This window comes from Pagrus major, chromosome 17 (assembly GCF_040436345.1).
Source record: "Pagrus major chromosome 17, Pma_NU_1.0".
Classification (NCBI taxonomy): domain Eukaryota; kingdom Metazoa; phylum Chordata; class Actinopteri; order Spariformes; family Sparidae; genus Pagrus; species Pagrus major.
This window is the reverse complement of record NC_133231.1, coordinates 26917192-26943634: the sequence shown is the minus strand read 5'-3', so window position 1 is coordinate 26943634 and position 26443 is coordinate 26917192. Positions and strand designations below refer to the sequence as shown.

Here is a 26443-nt window from a genome sequence, read left to right as displayed (position 1 = left end):
ACTCGGAGCATGAAGCTGATTTGGCTCAAACTGGGAGGAACATGCCACAAAATCAAAGAGCCTCAACGTTTTCCCAAATGAAACACTGAAAAATGAAAAATGTGTCAACATCCAAACAGTTTTTTTTTTGAGTGCGTGTTATCAGCACTCAGTCGTGGTTCCTTCTCATGCAGTTGCTGGTTGTGATTTTTGAGACTTTGCTGTTGTTTGCACCCAAAACAGTGTGAATACATTCTATTAGGAGTCCTTCTGTCTCAACGTGTCGGAGCTCTCCAGCGGGAAAACTCCAGGTCACTCTTTCTAGTGACAACCCTCGTTATCAGATAACAACAGACAAATAAAACTTTTAGTTTTTCCACAGACATGTTCATATATCTTTTATAAAATAAATCTTATATTTCCAAGTATACAATAATAAAATGATGCACTCTGCAGAAAAAAAGGTAACAGTAAACTCCATATATACACATAGTATATTATACTATTTTGGCAGACAAGAACACGGACAAGTTCAGTATTGTAAACAGCTCTTTACTCTCATTCGAGACGCTCTCGTCCACTCTTCTTTACTTCGTTCGTTCCCGCCTTGCTTCCTCCGTCCTGTTACATTCAAAACTCCCAAAAAAATTTGTGCTTTAGGTAATCTCTTACAACAATCCAAGGGCTCCTCTCTTCTTTGTTTGTCTCCTCGGGTAACACGCTGCCAGTCTGCTGAGTAGAAGTGCACTGTCTCTGAACAGTAGGTCAATGTCTTAAACGGTCACGTGGCTGGTAGTTCACTCGGCTCTTCAACTCACCCTGGAAATGAGGGACTGGGTCAGAGGAATGAAGGGAAGGCAACAGACTGATGCGTTAAGACTGTGAGTTCATGAGTTGTATGCTGGGGAAAGTTGAGATCTGTCTGGTACTCAGTGTTTCTACATGTGATCCCTTTGAGCATTTTCCCGAAAGTCGTGTTTTTGCTGGATGTTATATGATGTGTGCACATAATGGGCTAGGCAGCATCATATGTGCTGCAAATATTTTAAAAAAGCTTCAGTGCAGCTCCGCAACGTTTTAAGACTTAGAAATAATAACAGCAGTTTTTAAAACTTCTCTAAACCTCGTCTGATCTGATCTCGGGTAGGATTTGTGTCCTGAAATACGTGGTGGCTTTTTATTGATGATCTGGAGGCAGAAGTCTGACAGGTTACAGCTGTGCTTGTGAAACAGGAATGTACATGAAGGAATGTGTGCGTGTGAAGCAGTGATGCCAGGGTAAAGACACAGAGCTTTGGGTTTTGAGCTCAGGAGGCAGGAACAGAGTCGAGGTCTGACTGTTGGTGTCTAGATGTCCTCATCAGTGAGCTCGTCCTCCGCTGTGGCCTTCTCGGGAATGGCCTCGAGGCTGCGTCTGCTCTTGGACTCGGAGCCGGAGGACCCGCCCGCTGGCCCGCCTTTACTCAGGTTACAGGTGAGCGCGGCGTAGTGGATCTGCTTGAGGTTCTCCTGGACTTCACTCCTGGCGTGCTTCAGCAGGTCGGCCTGACCCTGAGTGCGTGATGACAGATCAAAGCGTTAGAGCTGCTACAGCGTTGTACTACATGAAGGCAAGATGTGAAGAAACCTGGTTAAAGCCCTCTGACATGAACCTGGATATGTAAAATATGATGGCAGTTTTACATCTGTCTCATGTCTGCATCATCACCTGAATAACTTTAACCTTAAATCTTACCCGGTAAGATTTCCAACACGACGCTATTCTGAATTATAGGATGTCATCACAATAATGTAAAGGCCACAGCAGCATAAGGTTAAATACACAGAGAAATTAAATGCACATATTATAGCTGTAATAAATGATCATTTGATTGTAGTCTTTTATGCACAAAAAAGTAAATCAATAAACCACAAAAACCCTGAAATGAGCTGATTCTAAGTTGATTCTCATGTCAGATCAGTCCATTAAAATGATGTTTCCCCTCAGGGTGCAGAGCAAAAGTGGCAAAGAGAGAAAAAAGTACTGAGTTTGAAAGTCTTATCATTCTGTGCACTGTCGAACACTAGAGAGGAAAAACATTCGATAATTTATCACGGGTTTATTAAAATAGCATCCCTCTCACTGACAATGGTCATTAAAGAAGACTCGAGGCAAAATAAGTTTAATAACCATCACTAATATCAGTTCTGCTCCGTCTCTCGCACCAGCTGCCAAGTACCAGTCAGACATTGTTGCTATTTCTGTAAAGGTCACGTCATGTCTAACATAAAGCAGTAAGGAACATTTACACATCGGACACACATATATAAATGACCAGAGGTCGTCATGTTCACAGACGAAGCCAGCCATGTTGTGAAAAGGGCTTTGGAAAGTGTCTGGAGTCCGAGGCTTTGTTGGATAGAAGCCATCTTTAAATCTGAAAGACCTTCAGCCGATCAGTTGATGCTCTTTTAATGACCATCAAGAATCTCCAGTCTGTGTAAGTAGGACATCTGCCAACAATAAGATCCATGGAAGTGAAGCTCCAGAATTAAACACGGACAGACAGCACACACACATTTGCTTGACTCAGAAATTGCCAGGGGACAAAATATAAATTATGGCTGAGCTGCTCGTGATGTAATCTTAATTAACGTGCAAATACATATAAATATGCAGAAGGTCACTCATCAATTATTACCCCTTCGTTGGCAGTGGAGGTTTAAATACAAGGTAAAAACATGAAGTGCAGAGCGGCGTAGACTGACTGACTGACTCTCCAACCTCTGGTGTAAACCCTCCATAAAAGATCAAAAGTTCAGCTGGGCGTTTCTAATTTTCTAAGTCAGATCTAAATAATTTCCTCTCTTGTGTTCACAACTTGAGAACTGGTGGGAAAAAAGTTTTGCCAAAAAGTTACTTTACTATTTTTTTCCATCTTTTTTCCCCCCACGAGAATTTTCTTTTTCTCTGTCTGAAACAGAGTGAAAAAAAAAATCAGTAGATAAAAAAAAGTGGGGTTTTTTTGTTGTTTTTTTTGCTTGTGTGAAACTGAGTGAAACAAAGTTTTGGCAGTTTTTGGTGAGGCTCATTTTCCTGTTTGTTTTTGGTAACACTCTTTGTGACCACACGAGGCTGAAGTGCACTTCCACCAAATGTTCCAAGTGGGACTAAAAACATTCATGTTTTCTACCAGGGGAGTTTTGATTTCTCCGTGCACAATAACGAGAACTAATCTTACATCTCCTGGCCAAAGTTTTATTTCCCCCACTCAGTTTCACTCAGGTTCCCTCAGGTTCCCTCAGCTTCTGTTCACTTTTATGAGCTTCAAATAATTCAGCCTTTTCCATTGGAGTTGAATTGTGAAAAAATGACATGTTGTATGAACTTTTAAGGCCTCTGTACCCACTCAGTTGTCTGTTTTGTAATAAAACAAAGGTTGAATGAAGACCTGTGAAGAGGATATTATATGTGTCATTCCTGTTGTTATTATTAGCCTGAAGAGTTACAGGTTAATGTGACAGAACATTCAATGCAACTTCTGGACAACATAAGCAGCATGTGCACAAAAGTACTCGAATTAGTTACTTTTCTCAGCAGGTAATGCTGTAATGTAACAAGTTACTTTTTTAAGTTACTTTTTTAAGTTACTTTCAAAAGTTACTTTCAAAAGTTACTTTTTAAATTATTTTTCAAGTTATTTTTTAAAATACTTCTTAAGTTACTTTTAAAAGTTACTTTTTAAGTTACTTTCAAAAGGTACTTTTTTAAGTTACTTTCAAAAGTTACTTTCAAAAGTTACTTTCAAAAGTTACTTTTTTAAGTTACTTTCAAAAGTTACTTTTTAAGTTACTTTTTAAGTTACTTTCAAAAGTTACTTTCAAAAGTAATCAGTTACTTTTTAAGTTACTTCCCCCCGTTTAGTTTCATATATGAAAAAAAAAATCCAGAAGAAAAAATAAAAGTTGAAATGTGAAAAAATGACATGTTGTATGAACTTTTAAGGTCTCTGTACCCACTCAGTTGTATGTTTTGTAATAAAACAATGGTTGAATGTTGACTGCTCAGTCGTCCACCTGGATCCACATGCTTCACTTATATGTTGTTCTTCTGTTTCTGTCCTGCATCTACTGCATGTCTGTCTGTCCTGGCAGAGGGATCCCAGAGGACGTCGTTCACTGTACAGATTGTAAAGCCACTGGAGAAATGTGATGTGATTTGGGCTGTGTAAATAAAACTGACTTTACTTTGTCTCAGCTAAGTTTGCCGTCTGATCGTTAGCAGCCAAAAGGCAGCGCTGCTGCTACCTGTCAGGTTCCCTCAGCTTCTGTTTACTTTTATTAGCTTTTTCATTGGAGTTGAATTGTGTTACTTTTTAAGTTACTTTCAAAAGTTACTTTCAAAAGTTACTTTTTTAGGTTACTTTCAAAAGTAACTTTCAAAAGTAATCAGTTACTTTTTAAGTTACTTAAGTTATTTTTTAAGTTACTTTTCCCCCTGTTTAGTTTCATATATGAAAAAAAACAATCCTGAAGAAAAAATAAAAGTTGAATTGTGAAAAAATGACATGTTGTATGAACTTTTAAGGCCTCTGTACCCACTCAGTTGTCTGTTTTGTAATAAAACAAAGGTTGAATGAAGACCTGTGAAGAGGATATTATATGTGTCATTCCTGTTGTTATTATTAGCCTGAAGAGTTACAGGTTAATGTGACAGAACATTCAATGCAACTTCTGGACATCATAAGCAGCATGTGCGCAAAAGTACTCAAATTAGTTACTTTTCTCAGCAGTTAATGCTGTAATGTAACAAGTTACTTTTTTAAGTTACTTTTTTAAGTTACTTTCAAAAGTTACTTTCAAAAGTTACTTTTTTAAGTTACTTTCAAAAGTTACTTTTTAAGTTACTTTTTAAGTTACTTTCAAGTTACTTTTTAAAGTTACTTTCAAAAGTAATCAGTTACTTTTTAAGTTACTTCCCCCCGTTTAGTTTCATATATGAAAAAAAAAATCCAGAAGAAAAAATAAAAGTTGAAATGTGAAAAAATGACATGTTGTATGAACGTTTAAGGCCTCTGTACCCACTCAATTGTATGTTTTGTAATAAAACAATGGTTGAATGTTGACTGCTCAGTCGTCCACCTGGATCCACATGCTTCACTTATATGTTATTGTTCTGTTTCAGTCCTGCATCTACTGCATGTCTGTCTGTCCTGGCAGAGGGATCCCAGAGGACGTCGTTCACTGTACAGATTGTAAAGCCACTGGAGAAATGTGATGTGATTTGGGCTGTGTAAATAAAACCGACTTTACTTTGTCTCAGCTAAGTTTGCCGTCTGATCGTTAGCAGCCAAAAGGCAGCGCTGCTGCTACCTGTCAGGTTCCCTCAGCTTCTGTTTACTTTTATTAGCTTTTTCATTGGAGTTGAATTGTGTTACTTTTTAAGTTACTTTCAAAAGTTACTTTTTAAAGTTACTTTCAAAAGTTACTTTTTTAAGTTACTTTCAAAAGTAACTTTCAAAAGTAATCAGTTACTTTTTAAGTTACTTAAGTTACTTTTTAAGTTACTTTTCCACCTGTTTAGTTTCATATATGAAAAAAAACAATCCTGAAGAAAAAATAAAAGTTGAATTGTGAAAAAATGACATGTTGTATGAACTTTTAAGGCCTCTGTACCCACTCAGTTGTCTGTTTTGTAATAAAACAAAGGTTGATTGAAGACCTGTGAAGAGGATATTATATGTGTCATTCCTGTTGTTATTATTAGCCTGAAGAGTTACAGATCAATGTGACAGAACATTCAATGCAACTTCTGGACAACATAAGCAGCATGTGCACAAAAGTACTCAAATTAGTTAATTAATTTTCTCAGCAGGTAATGCTGTAATGTAACAAGTTACTCTTTAGTTACTTTCAAAAGTAACTAGTTACTCTTTAGTTACTTTCAAAAGTAACTAGTTACTTGTTAGTTACTTTCAAAAGTAACTAGTTACTTTTTTAGTTACTTTCAAAAGTAACCAGTTATTTTGTTAATTCATTGTTTTAGTCAACAGTAGTAGTAGTGTTTGGTAGGAGTGGGCAGTCTGATTATGTTAGATTGTGATCCTTGTGAAGGCGCTCAAAATCAAGGTTGAGTAGCGTTACTTTCGAAAGTAACTTAAAAAGTAACTTGTTACTCTTGGTTACTTTCAAAAGTAACTAATTACTTTTTAGTTACTTTCAAAAGTAAAGCTACTCAATTAAGCTACTCGATTTTTTTTTTTAAGTATCTCCTGGCAAAGGTTTTTTTTTCCCCACTCAGTTTCACTCAGTCACTACAGCTTTAGAAAAAAATCTTTCTACTGATTTTTCCCCCCACCCCTTTGGTTTCATATATGAAAAAAATAAATAAATCCTGAAGTAAAAATAATTTCACTCAGTTTCAGTTCTAAATAGTTTCCTCTCTTGGGTTTATGACCTGAGAACTGGTGGGAAAAAAAGTTTTGGCAGGGTGATGTCAAAAAGTCCCTTAATTCTTTGTTCCGTCTGTGAAAACATGTAGACTGAAAAAGTTTGTTTGTTTTTAGCCCCCAGGAGAATTGTATTTTTCTCCATGTGTGAAACAGAGTGGGAAAAACAAATTCAAGAGATGAAGAAATTTTTTATCAGTTCTTTTTTTTTGCTTGTGTGAAACTGAGTGAAACAAAGTTTTGGCGGTTTTTGGTGAGGCTCATTTTCCTGTTTGTTTTTGGTAACACCCTTGTGACCACACGAGGCTGAAGTGCACTTCCACCAAATGTTCTAAGTGGGACTAAAAACAGTCATGTTTTCTTCCAGGGGACTTCTGATTTCTAAGTCCACAATAACGAGAACTAATTTTACACCTCCTGGCCAAAGTTTTTTTTCACCCACTCAGTTTCACTCAGTCACTACAGTTTAAAAAAATCTTTCTACGGATTTTTTTTCCCCGTTTGGTTTCATATAAGAAAAAAAAAATCCAGAAGAAAAAATAAATTCACTCAGTTGCACATGAAAAAGAGATGAGACAAGAAAACAAAAACATTTATTTATCCTGAAAATTATTTTTTTTCCACTCGTTTCACACATGAAAAGTTTTCTCCTGGAAAAAGAAAATCACCTGGTTTCACACATTTCTCTGGAAAAATCTGTTTTCACAGATGGGATAAAACATTAATTTAAAAAGATTATCCTGCCAAAACCTTTTTTCCCACCAACTCTCAAGTCATAAACACAGGAGAGAAAATAATTTAGATCTGACTTAGACAATGGATCACCAGAAAAATAAATTCTTCACCTGCCTCTCATGGCTTCAGTCCATTTATGTGAAATATTGTTACTGATATTGCTGACATTTTGTCTACAGGCACCCGCTTAAACTAGATCGTCATAGCTGTGGCCCCCCTGGATCATTGCTCACTTCTGTTTTACGATCTCTTTATATCTGAACACATTCTGATTTTTATTTTTTATTTCTTTGCTTTCTCTTCCAGGTCACCACGGTGGAGAGGACGTTGTGTGGCCCGGGCACCACTTGGCGATGCCTCTGACTGCTCAGTCGTCCACCTGGATCCACATGCTTCACTTATATGTTGTTGTTCTGTTTCAGTCCTGCATCTACTGCATGTCTGTCTGTCCTGGCAGAGGGATCCCAGAGGACGTCGTTCACTGTACAGATTGTAAAGCCACTGGAGAAATGTGATGTGATTTGGGCTGTGTAAATAAAACTGACTTTACTTTGTCTCAGCTAAGTTTGCCGTCTGATCGTTAGCAGCCAAAAGGCTGCGCTGCTGCTACCTGTCAGGTTCCCTCAGCTCCTGTTTACTTTTATGAGCTTCAAATAATTCAGCCTTTTCCATTGGAGTTGAATTGTGAAAAAATGACATGTTGTATGAACTTTTAAGGCCTCTGTACCCACTCAATTGTATGTTTTGTAATAAAACAAAGGTTGAATGAAGACCTGTGAAGAGGATATTATATGTGTCATTCCTGTTATTATTATTAGCCTGAAGAGTTACAGGTTAATGTGACAGAACATTCAATGCAACTTCTAGACAACATAAGCAGCATGTGCGCAAAAGTACTCAAATTAGCTACTTTTCTCAGCAGGTAATGCTGTAATGTAACTAGTTACTTTTTTAGTTACTTTCAAAAGTAACTAATTACTTTTTAAATTACTTTCAAAAGTAACTAGTTACTTTTGAATTACTTTCAAAAGTAACTAGTTACTTTTTTAGTTACTTTCAAAAGTAACCAGTTATTTTGTTAATTCATTGTTTTGGTCAACATGGAAGTGAAAGTAGTGTTTGGTAGGAGTGGGCAGTCTGATGTTAGATTGTGATCGTTGTGAAGGCGCTCAAAATCAAGGTTGAGTAGCGTTACTTTTGAAAGTAACTAAAAAAGTAACTTACTTTCAAAAGTAACTAGTTACTTTTTAATTACCTTCAAAAGTAACTAGTTACTTTTTAATTACTTTCAAAAGTAACTAGTTACTTTTTAGTTACTTTCAAAAGTAACTAGTTACTTTTGAATTATTTTCAAAAGTAACCAGTTATTTTGTTAATTCATTGTTTTAGTCAACATGGAAGTGAAAGTAGTGTTTGGTAGGAGTGGGCAGTCTGATGATGTTAGATTGTGATCGTTGTGAAGGCGCTCAAAATCAAGGTTGAGTAGTGTTACTTTTTAAAGTAACTAAAAAAGTAACTTGTTACTTTTGAAAGTAACTTGTTACTCTAAGTTGCTTTCAAAAGTAACTAGTTACTTTTTTAGTTACTTTCAAAAGTATGTAACTTGTTACTCTTAGATACTTTCAAAAGTAACAAGTTACTTTTTAAGTTACTTTCGAAAGTAACGCTACTCAACCTTGATTTTGAGCGCCTTCACAAGGATCACAATCTAACATCATCAGACTGCCCACTCCTACCAAACACTACTTTCACTTCCATGCTGACAACAATGAATTAACAACATATCAGCTAACATGAAAACAATGTCAGGTTGAATGAATGAGTCAAAATCAGGTGAGAGAGAGAGCTGCACCTGGAATTGGATTTTGGATTATTCCTGAAAATGATCTGTGTCAAACACAAGTCACATATTTTGTTCAGCAAGATAGTCATCCAGATGAACCCCACTTTAGTCATTTTCAAAGCGTAAATTAAACGTTGACTATAAACATCGTTTTTCTTTTGCTTTCTCTTCCAGGTCACCACGGTGGAGAGGACGTTGTGTGACCCAGGCACCACTTGGCGATGCCTCTGACTGCTCAGTCGTCCACCTGGATCCACATGCTTCACTTATATGTTGTTCTTCTGTTTCTGTCCTGCATCTACTGCATGTCTGTCTGTCCTGGCAGAGGGATCCCAGAGGACGTCGTTCACTGTACAGATTGTAAAGCCACTGGAGAAATGTGATGTGATTCGGGTTGTGTAAATAAAACTGACTTTACTTTGTCTCAGCTAAGTTTGCCGTCTGATCGTTAGCAGCCAAAAGGCTGCGCTGCTGCTACCTGTCAGGTTCCCTCAGCTCCTGTTTACTTTTATGAGCTTCAAATAATTCAGCCTTTTCCATTGGAGTTGAATTGTGAAAAAATGACATGTTGTATGAACTTTTAAGGCCTCTGTACCCACTCAATTGTCTGTTTTGTAATAAAACAAAGGTTGAATGAAGACCTGTGAAGAGGATATTATATGTGTCATTCCTGTTATTATTATTAGCCTGAAGAGTTACAGGTTAATGTGACAGAACATTCAATGCAACTTCTAGACAACATAAGCAGCATGTGCGCAATAGTACTCAAATTAGCTACTTTTCTCAGCAGGTAATGCTGTAATGTAACTAGTTACTTTTTTAGTTACTTTCAAAAGTAACTAATTACTTTTTAAATTACTTTCAAAAGTAACTAGTTACTTTTGAATTACTTTCAAAAGTAACTAGTTACTTTTTTAGTTACTTTCAAAAGTAACCAGTTATTTTGTTAATTCATTGTTTTGGTCAACATGGAAGTGAAAGTAGTGTTTGGTAGGAGTGGGCAGTCTGATGATGTTAGATTGTGATCGTTGTGAAGGCGCTCAAAATCAAGGTTGAGTAGCGTTACTTTTGAAAGTAACTAAAAAAGTAACTTACTTTCAAAAGTAACTAGTTACTTTTTAATTACCTTCAAAAGTAACTAGTTACTTTTTAATTACCTTCAAAAGTAACTAGTTACTTTTTAATTACCTTCAAAAGTAACTAGTTACTTTTTAATTACCTTCAAAAGTAACTAGTTACTTTTTAGTTACTTTCAAAAGTAACTAGTTACTTTTGAATTATTTTCAAAAGTAACCAGTTATTTTGTTAATTCATTGTTTTAGTCAACATGGAAGTGAAAGTAGTGTTTGGTAGGAGTGGGCAGTCTGATGATGTTAGATTGTGATCGTTGTGAAGGCGCTCAAAATCAAGGTTGAGTAGTGTTACTTTTTAAAGTAACTAAAAAAGTAACTTGTTACTTTTGAAAGTAACTTGTTACTCTAAGTTGCTTTCAAAAGTAACTAGTTACTTTTTTAGTTACTTTCAAAAGTATGTAACTTGTTACTCTTAGATACTTTCAAAAGTAACAAGTTACTTTTTAAGTTACTTTCGAAAGTAACGCTACTCAACCTTGATTTTGAGCGCCTTCACAAGGATCACAATCTAACATCATCAGACTGCCCACTCCTACCAAACACTACTTTCACTTCCATGTTGACTAAAACAATGAATTAACAACATATCAGCTAACATGAAAACAATGTCAGGTTGAATGAATGAGTCAAAATCAGGTGAGAGAGAGAGCTGCACCTGGAATTGGATTTTGGATTATTCCTGAAAATGATCTGTGTCAAACACAAGTCACATATTTTGTTCAGCAAGATAGTCATCCAGATGAACCCCACTTTAGTCATTTTCAAAGCGTAAATTAAACGTTGACTATAAACATCGTTTTTCTTTGCTTTTTCTTCCAGGTCACCACGGTGGAGAGGACGTTGTGTGGCCCGGGCACCACTTGGCGATGCCTCTGACTGCTCAGTCGTCCACCTGGATCCACATGCTTGATGTGATTCGGGTTGTGTAAATAAAACTGACTTTACTTTGTCTCAGCTAAGTTTGCCGTCTGATCGTTAGCAGCCAAAAGGCTGCGCTGCTGCTACCTGTCAGGTTCCCTCAGCTTCTGTTTACTTTTATGAGCTTCAAATAATTCAGCCTTTTCCATTGGAGTTGAATTGTGAAAAAATGACATGTTGTATGAACTTTTAAGGCCTCTGTACCCACTCAATTGTCTGTTTTGTAATAAAACAAAGGTTGAATGAAGACCTGTGAAGAGGATATTATATGTGTCATTCCTGTTATTATTAGCCTGTAGAGTTACAGGTTAATGTGACAGAACATTCAATGCAACTTCTGGACAACATAAGCAGCATGTGCGCAATAGTACTCAAATTAGTTAATTAATTTTCTCAGCAGGTAATGCTGTAATGTAACAAGTTACTTTTTTAATTACTTTCAAAAGTAACCAGTTATTTTGTTAATTCATTGTTTTAGTCAACATGGAAGTGAAAGTAGTGTTTGGTAGGAGTGGGCAGTCTGATGATGTTAGATTGTGATCGTTGTGAAGGCGCTCAAAATCAAGGTTGAGTAGCGTTACTTTTGAAAGTAACTAGTTACTTTTTAGTTACTTTCAAAAGTAACTAGTTACTTTTTAGTTACTTTCAAAAGTAACTAGTTACTTTTTAATTACTTTCAAAAGTAACTAGTTACTTTTTAATTACTTTCAAAAGTAACCAGTTATTTTGTTAATTCATTGTTTTAGTCAACATGGAAGTGAAAGTAGTGTTTGGTAGGAGTGGGCAGTCTGATGATGTTAGATTGTGATCGTTGTGAAGGCGCTCAAAATCAAGGTTGAGTAGTGTTACTTTTGAAAGTAACTAAAAAAGTAACTTGTTACTTTCAAAAGTAACAAGTTACTTTTTAGTTACTTTCAAAAGTATGTAACTTGTTACTCTTAGTTACTTTCAAAAGTAACTAGTTACTTTTTAGTTACTTTCAAAAGTAATGCTACTCAACCTTGATTTTGAGCGCCTTCACAAGGCTCACAATCTAACATCATCAGACTGCCCACTCCTACCAAACACTACTTTCACTTCCATGTTGACAACAATGAATTAACAACATATCAGCTAACATGAAAACAATGTCAGGTTGAATGAATGAGTCAAAATCAGGTGAGAGAGAGAGCTGCACCTGGAATTGGATTTTGGATTATTCCTGAAAATGATCTGTGTCAAACACAAGTCACATATTTTGTTCAGCAAGATAGTCATCCAGATGAACCCCACTTTAGTCATTTTCAAAGCGTAAATTAAACGTTGACTATAAACATCGTTTTTCTTTTGCTTTCTCTTCCAGGTCACCACGGTGGAGAGGACGTTGTGTGGCCCGGGCACCACTTGGCGATGCCTCTGACTGCTCAGTCGTCCACCTGGATCCACATGCTTCACTTATATGTTGTTGTTCTGTTTCTGTCCTGCATCTACTGCATGTCTGTCTGTCCTGGCAGAGGGATCCCAGAGGACGTCGTTCACTGTACAGATTGTAAAGCCACTGGAGAAATGTGATGTGATTCGGGTTGTGTAAATAAAACTGACTTTACTTTGTCTCAGCTAAGTTTGCCGTCTGATCGTTAGCAGCCAAAAGGCTGCGCTGCTGCTACCTGTCAGGTTCCCTCAGCTTCTGTTTACTTTTATGAGCTTCAAATAATTCAGCCTTTTCCATTGGAGTTGAATTGTGAAAAAATGACATGTTGTATGAACTTTTAAGGCCTCTGTACCCACTCAATTGTCTGTTTTGTAATAAAACAAAGGTTGAATGAAAACCTGTGAAGAGGATATTATATGTGTCATTCCTGTTGTTATTATTAGCCTGTAGAGTTACAGGTTAATGTGACAGAACATTCAATGCAACTTCTGGACAACATAAGCAGCATGTGCGCAATAGTACTCAAATTAGTTAATTAATTTTCTCAGCAGGTAATGCTGTAATGTAACAAGTTACTTTTTTAATTACTTTCAAAAGTAACCAGTTATTTTGTTAATTCATTGTTTTAGTCAACATGGAAGTGAAAGTAGTGTTTGGTAGGAGTGGGCAGTCTGATGATGTTAGATTGTGATCGTTGTGAAGGCGCTCAAAATCAAGGTTGAGTAGCGTTACTTTTGAAAGTAACTAGTTACTTTTTAGTTACTTTCAAAAGTAACTAGTTACTTTTTAGTTACTTTCAAATGTAACTAGTTACTTTTTAATTACTTTCAAAAGTAACTAGTTACTTTTTAGTTACTTTCAAAAGTAACTAGTTACTTTTTAATTACTTTCAAAAGTAACTAGTTACTTTTTAATTACTTTCAAAAGTAACCAGTTATTTTGTTAATTCATTGTTTTAGTCAACATGGAAGTGAAAGTAGTGTTTGGTAGGAGTGGGCAGTCTGATGATGTTAGATTGTGATCGTTGTGAAGGCGCTCAAAATCAAGGTTGAGTAGTGTTACTTTTGAAAGTAACTAAAAAAGTAACTTGTTACTTTCAAAAGTAACAAGTTACTTTTTAGTTACTTTCAAAAGTATGTAACTTGTTACTCTTAGTTACTTTCAAAAGTAACTAGTTACTTTTTAGTTACTTTCAAAAGTAATGCTACTCAACCTTGATTTTGAGCGCCTTCACAAGGCTCACAATCTAACATCATCAGACTGCCCACTCCTACCAAACACTACTTTCACTTCCATGTTGACTAAAACAATGAATTAACAACATATCAGCTAACATGAAAACAATGTCAGGTTGAATGAATGAGTCAAAATCAGGTGAGAGAGAGAGAGCTGCACCTGGAATTGGATTTTGGATTATTCCTGAAAATGATCTGTGTCAAACACAAGTCACATATTTTGTTCAGCAAGATAGTCATCCAGATGAACCCCACTATAGTGATTTTCAAAGCGTAAATTAAACGTTGACTATAAACATCGTTTTTCTTTTGCTTTCTCTTCCAGGTCACCACGGTGGAGAGGACGTTGTGTGGCCCGGGCACCACTTGGCGATGCCTCTGACTGCTCAGTCGTCCACCTGGATCCACATGCTTCACTTATATGTTGTTCTTCTGTTTCTGTCCTGCATCTACTGCATGTCTGTCTGTCCTGGCAGAGGGATCCCAGAGGACGTCGTTCACTGTACAGATTGTAAAGCTACTGGAGAAATGTGATGTGATTCGGGTTGTGTAAATAAAACTGACTTTACTTTGTCTCAGCTAAGTTTGCCGTCTGATCGTTAGCAGCCAAAAGGCTGCGCTGCTGCTACCTGTCAGGTTCCCTCAGCTTCTGTTTACTTTTATGAGCTTCAAATAATTCAGCCTTTTCCATTGGAGTTGAATTGTGAAAAAATGACATGTTGTATGAACTTTTAAGGCCTCTGTACCCACTCAATTGTCTGTTTTGTAATAAAACAAAGGTTGAATGAAGACCTGTGAAGAGGATATTATATGTGTCATTCCTGTTATTATTAGCCTGTAGAGTTACAGGTTAATGTGACAGAACATTCAATGCAACTTCTGGACAACATAAGCAGCATGTGCGCAATAGTACTCAAATTAGTTAATTAATTTTCTCAGCAGGTAATGCTGTAATGTAACAAGTTACTTTTTTAATTACTTTCAAAAGTAACCAGTAATTTTGTTAATTCATTGTTTTAGTCAACATGGAAGTGAAAGTAGTGTTTGGTAGGAGTGGGCAGTCTGATGATGTTAGATTGTGATCGTTGTGAAGGCGCTCAAAATCAAGGTTGAGTAGCGTTACTTTTGAAAGTAACTAGTTACTTTTTAGTTACTTTCAAAAGTAACTAGTTACTTTTTAGTTACTTTCAAAAGTAACTAGTTACTTTTTAATTACTTTCAAAAGTAACTAGTTACTTTTTAATTACTTTCAAAAGTAACCAGTTATTTTGTTAATTCATTGTTTTAGTCAACATGGAAGTGAAAGTAGTGTTTGGTAGGAGTGGGCAGTCTGATGATGTTAGATTGTGATCGTTGTGAAGGCGCTCAAAATCAAGGTTGAGTAGTGTTACTTTTGAAAGTAACTAAAAAAGTAACTTGTTACTTTCAAAAGTAACAAGTTACTTTTTAGTTACTTTCAAAAGTATGTAACTTGTTACTCTTAGTTACTTTCAAAAGTAACTAGTTACTTTTTAGTTACTTTCAAAAGTAATGCTACTCAACCTTGATTTTGAGCGCCTTCACAAGGCTCACAATCTAACATCATCAGACTGCCCACTCCTACCAAACACTACTTTCACTTCCATGTTGACTAAAACAATGAATTAACAACATATCAGCTAACATGAAAACAATGTCAGGTTGAATGAATGAGTCAAAATCAGGCGAGAGAGAGAGCTGCACCTGGAATTGGATTTTGGATTATTCCTGAAAATGATCTGTGTCAAACACAAGTCACATATTTTGTTCAGCAAGATAGTCATCCAGATGAACCCCACTATAGTGATTTTCAAAGCGTAAATTAAACGTTGACTATAAACATCGTTTTTCTTTGCTTTTTCTTCCAGGTCACCACGGTGGAGAGGACGTTGTGTGGCCCGGGCACCACTTGGCGATGCCTCTGACTGCTCAGTCGTCCACCTGGATCCACATGCTTCACTTATATGTTATTGTTCTGTTTCAGTCCTGCATCTACTGCATGTCTGTCTGTCCTGGCAGAGGGATCCCAGAGGACGTCGTTCACTGTACAGATTGTAAAGCCACTGGAGAAATGTGATGTGATTCGGGTTGTGTAAATAAAACTGACTTTACTTTGTCTCAGCTAAGTTTGCCGTCTGATCGTTAGCAGCCAAAAGGCTGCGCTGCTGCTACCTGTCAGGTTCCCTCAGCTTCTGTTTACTTTTATGAGCTTCAAATAATTCAGCCTTTTCCATTGGAGTTGAATTGTGAAAAAATGACATGTTGTACAACATAAGCAGCATGTGCGCAATAGTACTCAAATTAGTTACTTTTCTCAGCAGGTAATGCTGTAATGTAACTAGTTACTTTTTTAGTTACTTTCAAAAGTAACTAGTTACTTTTTAATTACTTTCAAAACTAACTAGTTACTTTTTTAGTTACTTTCAAAAGTAACCAGTTATTTTGTTAATTCATTGTTTTAGTCAATAGTAGTAGTGTTTGGTAGGAGTGGGCAGTCTGATGTTAGATTGTGATCGTTGTGAAGGCGCTCAAAATCAAGGTTGAGTAGCATTACTTTTGAAAGTAACTAAAAAAGTAACTGTTACTTTTGAAAGTAACTTTAGTTACTTTTTTAATTACTTTCAAAAATAACAAGTTACTTTTTTAGTTACTTTCAAAAGTAACTACTTATTTTGTTAATTCATTGTTTTAGTCAACATGGAAGTGAAAGTAGTGTTTGGTAGGAGTGGGCAGTCTGATGTTAGATTGTGATCATCGTGAAGGCGCTTAAAAATCAAGGTTGAGTAGCGTTACTTTTGAAAGTAACTAAAAAGTAACATTACTTTTTGTAACTTGTAACTTACTAATTGTAACTTGTTACTTTAGACAGTAACTTCAAAAGTAACAAGTTACTTTCAAAATTAACAAGTTACTTTTTAAGTTACTTTCAAAAGTAACAAGTTACTTTTTAAGTTACTTTCGAAAGTAACGCTACTCAACCTTGATTTTGAGCGCCTTCACAAGGCTCACAATCTAACATCATCAGACTGCCCACTCCTACCAAACACTACTTTCACTTCCATGCTGACTGAAACAATGAATTAACAACATATCAGCTAACATGAAAACAATGTCAGGTTGAATGAATGAGTCAAAATCAGGTGAGAGAGAGAGAGCTGCACCTGGAATTGGATTTTGGATTATTGCCGAGGTTTTGTTCAGCAAGATAATCTTCATCGATGAACCCCACTTCAGTGATTTTCAAAGCGTGAATTAAATCGCTACAAGTAAAAAGCTAATGTTAGACTATAAGCAGACTACATTGGAGTCGCAATACTATAACGTCACCACCACTTTCTACATGATTACTACACGTTTTCTATAAATTGATCGATCTACAAGTTGTAAAGTTCGAGTTGGAATAGTTTGCAACTGTTTTCAGCCATTCTGGTTTGTTTTCAAGCCTCCATATGTGCGCTTTTCATGACAACTGCGCTTGGAAACCACTGTTGCCCAGTCCTACAGGAGCTGTCATGTAACTGGATTAACAATGGTTGGATTCCAACAACAGCTACTGGAAGTGTCCACGGGGAAAACTGGCCAAGACCACGACCCTCACCTCTGACCTCTGATCATCTGTGTGTGCTGCGGCCGTATGAGAAGCAACACATTTCAAATTATAGCTGCAGGGTACTCATGTTGGAGTAGCGCAGTAGTCACTGGTGTGCTGCCTGCTGGGCATGAATATCTCACCTTCAGTATGGTGATGTTCCATGTGAAGCTCTCCACCGCCTTGTGCAGCTTCCTGCCCTTCAGCCCTTCCTTCACGGCCAAGTCATGGAGGTTCTCGTGAAATTCCATGGCTGGGAGAAAAAGACAGATGAGACCGGGTTAGGAGTCAGTCTTTAAAGGTTGGAATTCATGGCGGTTTGTGAGACAGAAGAGCAGTTGTGAGGTGCTAAGCCTGTTGTCACTGTGAGGAAACACATTAGCGCAGAGACACTGGCATGTACTGTCAACATTTCACAGTCTCCTCCTGCAGCGGAAGGGCTGAGTGTGTGGAAGCAGAGAGATCCTCTGGCTGTGGAGGAGGATTCCTCTCTCCTTACTGTACGTCTGCAGTGTGATAATGACTAGCACCGGCAGATAAGTGCCTGCATGTCTGAAAAAAGGAGACATCAGGTGTGAATTTCTGAACAAATTAAGGAGGCGACCTGAGGACTGGATTTCAGGCGTGAAGAAGTTAAACTGTTCGAACACCTGCCATCAAAACGTTAATATTTCTCACCATTTTCTGGATGAAAACAAGATTATCATGGGAAAGGAAGTGTGACCAAACTCATTTCTATTAAAGTGGCGTTTATTTGACAGCTAACACACAAAGATGCATCCTGTTTCCTCTCGGGGCTCTGATGTGTTTGCACAATCCACACAGTGTTGCATTAATTTTTATTGCGTTTGTTGAGCATGTGTGCCCTTAAGCTCCTTCAACAACGCCTGTATGCTTCACAGTAGGGGTCGACCAATATAGCCTTATTAGAAATCAAGGAGACTGAAAACAGATATTCATTTGCAGTAAAAATGAAAATCATTCTGTCAAAATTTAGAACAACCAGTGATGAAATCGGTAGGTGGGACACTGTGAGAGGATACTGCATCAGAGCCAAAGTAGCACATGTTTAAATTTGTTTATTTTATCAGCAATCAGACAGATAATTGGAAAACGCTGAATGTCTGCCCTGATAATCGTTCAGGGTCGATAAATCAGTCTACCCCTACCTCACAGTCATACCGCATATCTGAAATCTAAATACTGGAGGAAATGTTACAAGTGGAGGTTAAAGTAAAGTGGTAGTGATGGGATGTCGAGGGACAGGACCAGGCAAAAACTGTTGAACTGGTGCAAAAAAGAGAGAGAGAGAGAAGATAACTCATAAGACAGAGAGGAAAACAAAGAGTTGAAGGAAGCAGTGAGGCAGGATGAGAGGCAAAATAAAGGAGCCCCGGAAACAGAGAAAAGCAGAGGAGAGACGCAGTGTAGGCAGACAGACATGACGTTCTTTCACTGTGGATTAGCATCAAGGCATCGAACAGAGGAGGGATTTGTCTCCTGAGGAGCTTTCCAACCTCTTCTCTTCCTTTCTCTCTTCCTCCCCCCCACCTCTTTGCATGACTGAGTCTGAGTAAGGCATGTTTAATGTTGAGCAGGCTTTACAGTGCAGCACTGACACTGCAGCAACAGGCAAACACCGCCTGTGAGGTAAATAAACCAAAGGGAGATGGAGCAGAGTTCCTACTACGCACAAAGCTCAGAACTGCGTAACACACTTCTGCACTGGAAACTCCTACAGACATTTCCGCTTGAAGCTCTGATATCAGCTACGGTCGATCCTGGCCCCTGTTGGTGCTGTTGCCATGGAAACACGCTGTGCACGCGACCGAGAGACCCGCCTTCTTGTGAAATCGCCGTAATAGGTGTAGGGTTGGGCTGAGCCTGCTAGCTGGTGTAACAAGTCTGCCACCAGTTATCAGGTGTGAATCTAACCTCAAACAAGATCTTACTAACAGATCTAATGCACTTATCTCTGACCCGGACATCACACAACTGCTCCTAAACCACACATGTACTGGGTTTTTTTTTTTTTTTTTTTTTTACAATTTCCTGTGTTCTGACATGTTAAAGTATTTCTTCAATTTCAGGTCACTAATCTGCAACTACAGAGCTACTGCTGCTGCTGCCGTGCACATGAACCATGACTGTGCTCAAGAAGGTGCACAGCTTCCTCCATCTCTCACACACACACACACACACACACACACACACACACACACACACACACACACACACACACACACACACGAGGTTGCCTAGCAACATTTTATGGAGTCTGGCAGGCAAGAAAGGGGGAAGCTCGCTCTCAGCAAGGCATTTCACATTGATCTCTGTGAGGTAATGCTGCAAGACAGCAACTGTACAGTACAAGCTGATGCTCGTGTGTCTCAGCATGAAACAACTTCAGTATGGAGTGGCAGATCAGAGGGTTCCACCAATACAGCACTTTATCAGACAGAGAGAACTGAGGAAAAGCTGTAAACCATCAGGGATTATGACAAAAACGGCTCCATTCTACTGATGATTTTCATGATTAATTAATCTGCTAGTTATTTTATGTATTGACTAACATTTAAATTATAAATTCTCAACAGAACGCAAAAAAAAATCTGAATTTTTTGGGGGAAAAAAATGGCCGTGAAAAAAACTGATAACTGACCACAACTGATCATCAAATTTGTTGACCAATCATGTCAGCTCCAATAGAAACTAGAGTGGTCCTCAGAAGAGCGCATACCTCCGCCAAGGCCTAACAGTGTCGCACTCACTCACAGATACCAGCCACCTAAATATGCCTGACTTTTCATCAAGATCTGTGCAATTTTACTTGAGAATTTAACGAAAATGTAAAAAAAAAATCTCGTAATTTCAAAGAAAGGCAGAAAGAAGTCCTGGATCCATCCCTTTACCCGGATCCGAAAAAGTTAATGCGGTCTATTCTGGGCCAAGACTCATCCTCAGTCAAAGTTTCATGGAGTTGGTTCAGTAAGTCTTTGTGTAATCCTGCTGACAAAACAACAAACCAACAAACAAACCATCAAACAAACCAACAGACACAGGTGAAACCATAACTTGTTTGGCGAAGGTAAAAACACAAAATCACTCCTTTCTCAGAAGCCAAGGTGATATCTTCAGATTACTTGTTTCAACTAACCAACAGTCCAAAACCCAAAGATTCGTTTCACTATCATATGCAACTGAAACAGCATGAAACAACGAATGCTTGGCACATTTTGGTGAAAACTCAGAACAAACAAGTTATTGATTGTCAAATTACTTGACGAATCGTTTCAGATGGAATACGAACCATCATGTATCACACCTTACAGGGGGAGATGTAGCACAAAATGTTTTACAAAAAATTAAACGGTAGAAAATTGAAAAGACATCAAGAAAATAACCTAAAAACATGAAAACCAATAAAACAACTTGTATAACACAAACACCGGCTCTTTGTTTTGTCTCCACTCTGTGCACCATCATTTTTCACTTGGCATTTAAGAACATCTTCTGCATTGATGTTGTTAGTCTGCAGCAGGTTCAGCCATCCAGCAGCCCTGAATGCTAATTGGAACCTAAGTGAGTGCTGGGTGAGGGAAATGACATCCATGTTTGAGCTGCAAACACCTGACTTTGTTCTCTGACACTGCCTTTGTGTGGGGCTTTTTTATGGGGCCCTGTCTGAGCTGAAGTGATGGATTATTCACAACTTTAATAGCTGTTACTGCTGAACGTTCCATGTGCAGTAAAGGGGGAATTGGGTTTGTACTGACCCAGTTTCTACACAACAGACATGCACGCGAAACCATGCCACATGCACACACTGAAAGACAAACGTGTAGAAGACTGAGCGCGCACACACACACACCACTGGGATAAAATTATGTCAGTTCTGGATGGAAAATAAGTCAATGTTCAAGTTCATCAGTTTGCCATCTGTTGTGTCCCAGTTTGCAATTGTTGGCTGTTGAATTTTCTCCAGCTGATATCAGATAATCATATATAATAGCGCTTTGAGACCAAAAGCCCCACAAAGCTTCTGTGCAAGCTTTTGCAAAGACGTTTGGTCTACTTGGGCTTTTTTCGCTGCTGCGTTATTCGTTTGACTATTGTTTGATAGAATAGAATGATTCACGCTAACTAGGGCTAGAGCTCTCACTGTACACCACAAAGGAGAGTTGCATCAGATCCTGTTGTGTTTCCAAATGTCTAACTCGCATCTACCCTCAAACAGAGCCTTACTGATAATGAAATGCCATTTGGTGAGGATGAGTAAGTAATGAAGTAGAACAAGATCTAATAATGTCTGACAGACCTCTCCTTCAGGCTTTAATAATTTGAATTATCCAAAAGAGTGATTTAGTCCCAGGGAAGATGAGCAACAAGTAGAACAGGAGACAGTAACAGTAGAGCAGCACAATATGCACACATGCATCAAACAGTGTGTGATATTAATGCTCTGAGCCAACACATTCGCACTCTGTACATATTGTAAAAAGAAAATCCAATTAAAGGATGAGTTCACCCAAAAATGGAAATTCAGTCATTATCTACTGAGTCCCATGTGGATGGAAAGTAAGGGGAAGTTTTGTAGTCGACAAAACATTTCTGGAGCTTCACAGCATAACAGCATTGCAGCATTTTCCTAAGCTGCTAAGCTAAAAGCGTTAGCACACTAGACGTTTGAAGTGGGTGTAAATAACGTCTTTTTTCAAATCGATTTGACGAGCTATGTGGAGCCGTTTTATTTATTTTTTTAACATTTAAAGACCCCATCCACTCAGTGGTTTAGGAGAATGCTGCAACACTGCACTACACATCTGTAAACTGCTGGCAGAACAGCAGGGGGTCTTGCAAAAAGCATAAGAAAGATGCTGACAAAGTGTGCACAGATGAACAGGGTAATTATGATTAAAGCACACAGACGCAACTTTCTCATTTCAAAAAGAAGCCATTTGAAATTGCACACACTGCAGCCGATTCTGAACCAAATTAAAAAATGGCTAAAATTAGATTTGCAGCTGCCCAGATGTGAAGAGAGGCCTTGAGGGATCTTTCTGATGCCAGTAAACAATGCACATCTTTTTCTCCAAAGCCGATGGCTGGTAACTGTTAAGGGCTGGAAGGTGGTCGAACTAAAAACACCAGCACGAAGCCTTTGATCCACATTCGTTAAAAGACAGTCCTCTGATGTACCGAGACAATAGAAATTGAATATTTTATAAGTCATCCATCTGAAAACCAATAAAGCAGAGCCGTGGTAATGATGGTACGTCTTCCTTCCCTCCCTTCCCCTCTCACTTCCAGCCAGCTTACTCTGAGATAAATTAGCCTTCTATGCTACTTAGATGGGATTCATTGCCAGAAAGTGCTGCATTATGAAGCACATTAATATCAAAAATTGAACTTCTTCTAATTAACAGGTTTTAACCAAAAGTCTGAATAGAATGCAACACTTGCTACATTAAGAGTTGTGGCAGGATAAAGGCTGACCTCTGACAATAAACATCCCACATTAAACACAGAGGAAAAGAGCAGTCTGCTGTGCTAATATTTTCCCTCTTGTGGCTTTGTCTGTGTTCGTCTTCCAGTATCCAGCAGAGCCTTCACTGATGAGCTGCCAGTCAAACTTTTCCTTGCAGTGCAGTTACTGTACCCTTGACCACATTAAGTCATTATGTTACAATAGGCTAGAAAGTTTCCTAGTTTGGAGTGTCTGTTGGAGAAGAGCTAGGGAAGCACAGGTTGTGAAATTCTACATTCTACAAAAATACATTTTGAAAATGAAAAAAATAATTTTTTTTCACTGGGTTTCACACACAGAAAAAAAATTCACCGTGCAGATTTTTTTTGACATGAAAAAAAAAACATTTTTTCACTTGGCTCGACACATGAAAAAAATAGATTTCACCCGTGAAAAACTATTTATTCACTTGGCTGACACATGGAAAAAATAAAGATTTCACCGTGAAAAACTTTTTTTCACTCAGCTCGACACATGGAAAAAAAATAAACTTGTGAAAAAAAAATTTGCTCGGCTTGAGACATGGAAAAAAAAAAAAAAAAAAAAAAAAAAAATCACCCGTGAAAAACGTTTTTTTTCACTCGGCTCGACACATGAAAAAAAAAATTCAGAGCTTTGAAAAAGGAGCACCAGAAAAAGAAGTTTCTCCCTTGTCCCTCAGGGCTTCAGAATATCATGATATAACGATATAAAAATCTAAGACGTCAAATCACAATGACAATAAAATATTGATATATTTCCCGGCCCTACATAGCTTAAAAACTGATGGCAGGGATGTCACGAGCCAGAAATTTATGAATTTGCCAGCACAAGTTGATGTGACACAACAGGTTAACATCTGTCGATGCCATCAGTGATTGTCATCTTATATCTGATCAAGGATGCAAATATCAGCCGATAAATCGGTGCATCTCTAAGAAGAGCCATAGACGGACAGCCATCTGTTAGCTTTGATATAGTGTAAACCAAACCTTATTATCAGAATACAGCACAGAGGCCGTTACTGGTCTGGATTAAACGCCCCTGTCTGAACCAAGGGGTTCCAACGGTAAACAGTGACTAGATCACAGACTTGAACATGACTCATATGGTAATTCTACTTATGCAGATTTGCATAAAAGCATAATCAGATCTACTGAGTTTCATATCGAGGAATCTGTGTGGTGTGGTTTCAGAGGGATGGCGTGGCCATATGAAAGCATTCAGGGGTTGTCTAATGGTGCCAAGAAACAGACTTTTATAGTTCAGACTTCTGACCAGCTCTTACCTGCTTTTTGTGTTTGTAGAATTCTCTCGTACACCCCTTCAGAGGTCTCTAGCAGAGTCTTGCTGGTCTGGATCACCTGAAAGGAGACAAACATATTTTTCATATTTGCCTTTATTTTCCACGTCAGCAAAACTGGCATCCCACAATAAAGCAGGGAGCAGTCTGTGTCTGGTGACCGGCTGTCTCTATCCAGGAAGGGCTCAGAAAAACAAGCTGTTATTACAGGCACGTCGGTGGGTGTGGTCGCTGAATTGCATTTTTTAAGGCCAAAATTAGAGGGAAGGAGACACAAGCAATTAGGATGTTTATTAAAAGTTCAGCTTTTTTCTTAAAAAAAGAACAGCTTTCTTCAGGAGAAAAATAATACAGTCAATCCTGATACTTGAAAGTATGTCTTTAAAAGAAAAGGCAGATAATCGAGGTCATGTGATTATGAGGAGAGTACAACGTAAGCATGTGAGTCATTCTGAAGCAGACCACTACTGTATTATCTGTGAAATTGCAGCTGTGAAAGATGCTAAGTTTAGCTCCTGTGGTGTTATACTCGGCCTTAATTGAGTGCACAAACTCTGCTGACCTGCAGACTGTTAAAACTCTCATGGTGGCCATTAAGGCCGACTCAAAGACTTCAGGAAAATCCATTTACATATTAAATGCCAACACTGCATCCTCCCCACAGCGCCCTAAAAAAAAAAATTGGTTTCCTTACACAAGGACGAACAGCACAGTGGTGTTTCATGAGGTTAATGATGCATATGTAGGCTGTCACAAAAAGAGGTAAATAAGCACTGAGTGAACAGGGTGCCTGACAGACCATCTGGATCTTCCTCTCCGATTATCTTAGTAAAAGCTTAATTGCTTCATGAGAGGGAGATGATATATATAGCCAAATGTTGCTCTGCTTTTGATTTCAATTAGTGCCTATCGGGTACTGGGGCCTTTGTGTATGCAGAATTGTTATAATTGACTTTTACATTCCCTAAGTGACTTAAGTGCACAGCAAGGTCATGTCACAGAGCCAGGCTGCCTTGCTCAGCTGCCAAGACAGAAGGGAAGGAAAGAAAAACACCATTTAATTCAAGCTCAGCATAACAAAGCCGCTCTTGGAAAAAAAAAGGGCAGTGACCAACATCATGCCCCTTGAGATCGATCTCTGGAGCGTGCCAGCTCTGTGGCCGCTCAGCGAGAGAAGAGAGAAGGTGGGGTTGGGTAATGTGTGTCAGGAACATCGAGGTGAACATCAAATGTGAAGTATGGACACTTCTTTCAGAATTACAGGTGAAGAATGGTTGTTATTAGTAACACCCTCATAACTTAGTTTTATCAAAGATTATGTCTGGTGGTATTCTACTGTATATTTCTCTTTAAAACTATTTGCTTTAACTTCATCATTCTAGAGTAAATACTGACCACACAATGTAATGGCCGTGAAAAAAAAAAAAAAAAAAAGAATGAAGGACAATGACTACACAAAGGAAGCTCAGCTGCCATTATGCAACCAAAACAGGAAGAGGCATTGTTTTCCCTGGTTGCTATCCTCAGGTAATGGTGGAACAACTGGCATAACTGTGGAAACTCTCCACTGCAAAAGAAAAGGAACCCCACTAATGGAGGAGGCAAGGGAGAGTGACAGAAACCGAGGTTAAACAAGAGTGAACGGGCATTCATATACTTCACCTTTCTGTTTCTTTCTCCCAGTATGTGTCTGCTCTGTAGTCTCTCTTTAGTCAGTAATATGTTTTATTAGCCCAAAAAAGAAAACACCTCACTTTCTGGATTTTGTCAACTCTGATTCAGTTTTCACAACAGCGGGTCAGCCGGGTGAGGAGCACGCTTGTCGTCAATTATGTAGCCCAGTGATACCAATGTGGTATTGAATGACATCGTAACATCCAGGGGCACTTACAAGCTTGTACAACACAACAGCATAAGTAGGCATATATTAAATAACAGAGGTTGCATCACAGTCAGTGTGGTTACAGGAGAGACGTAACACCAGAGAACATCTCTCTTTCTTTCTCTCTCTCCCTCTCTGTTTCCCTGCTGAGCATGTGTGAATGTCAGTAGATGGGAGGTGAAGATTAAGGGGGCAGATTTTCCAATGGTTAATCGATTGCACGGACCTAAAAACATGAAAGTAAAAAATGCTGAAACGGGTCACAAAAATATACTTAGGTGGCTGTCGATATGCCTGGCCAGTCCATCCAAGTAAAGTCTACGTGTGGAAAACACTGATGTGTTGACAATAACACCAGACTCATCCCTCAAAAGCACTGTGGTAGGAAAACAGATAATCAGCAACTCAGGCTTTAGTACTGAAGACGATCTCAAATAAACTGTTTTTTGTTGTTGTTTTTGTT

The 26443-nt window shown here is 38.2% G+C and overlaps 1 protein-coding gene across 1 annotated transcript in view; it reads right to left on the bottom strand.

Moving 5' to 3' along the window:
• Positions 1-355: 355 nt before the first annotated feature.
• The window catches only part of plcl2 (phospholipase C like 2), a 50993-nt gene continuing 24905 nt past the window's right edge, over positions 356-26443 (bottom strand). The window contains exons 5-7 of the mRNA XM_073485081.1: positions 24084-24159; positions 17433-17542; positions 356-1530 (exon numbers count right to left, since the gene is read on the bottom strand). Of these exons, the coding sequence (XP_073341182.1) occupies positions 1327-1530; positions 17433-17542; positions 24084-24159 (390 nt within the window). The 3' untranslated portion in view covers positions 356-1326. The remainder of the gene's footprint in view (positions 1531-17432; positions 17543-24083; positions 24160-26443) is intronic.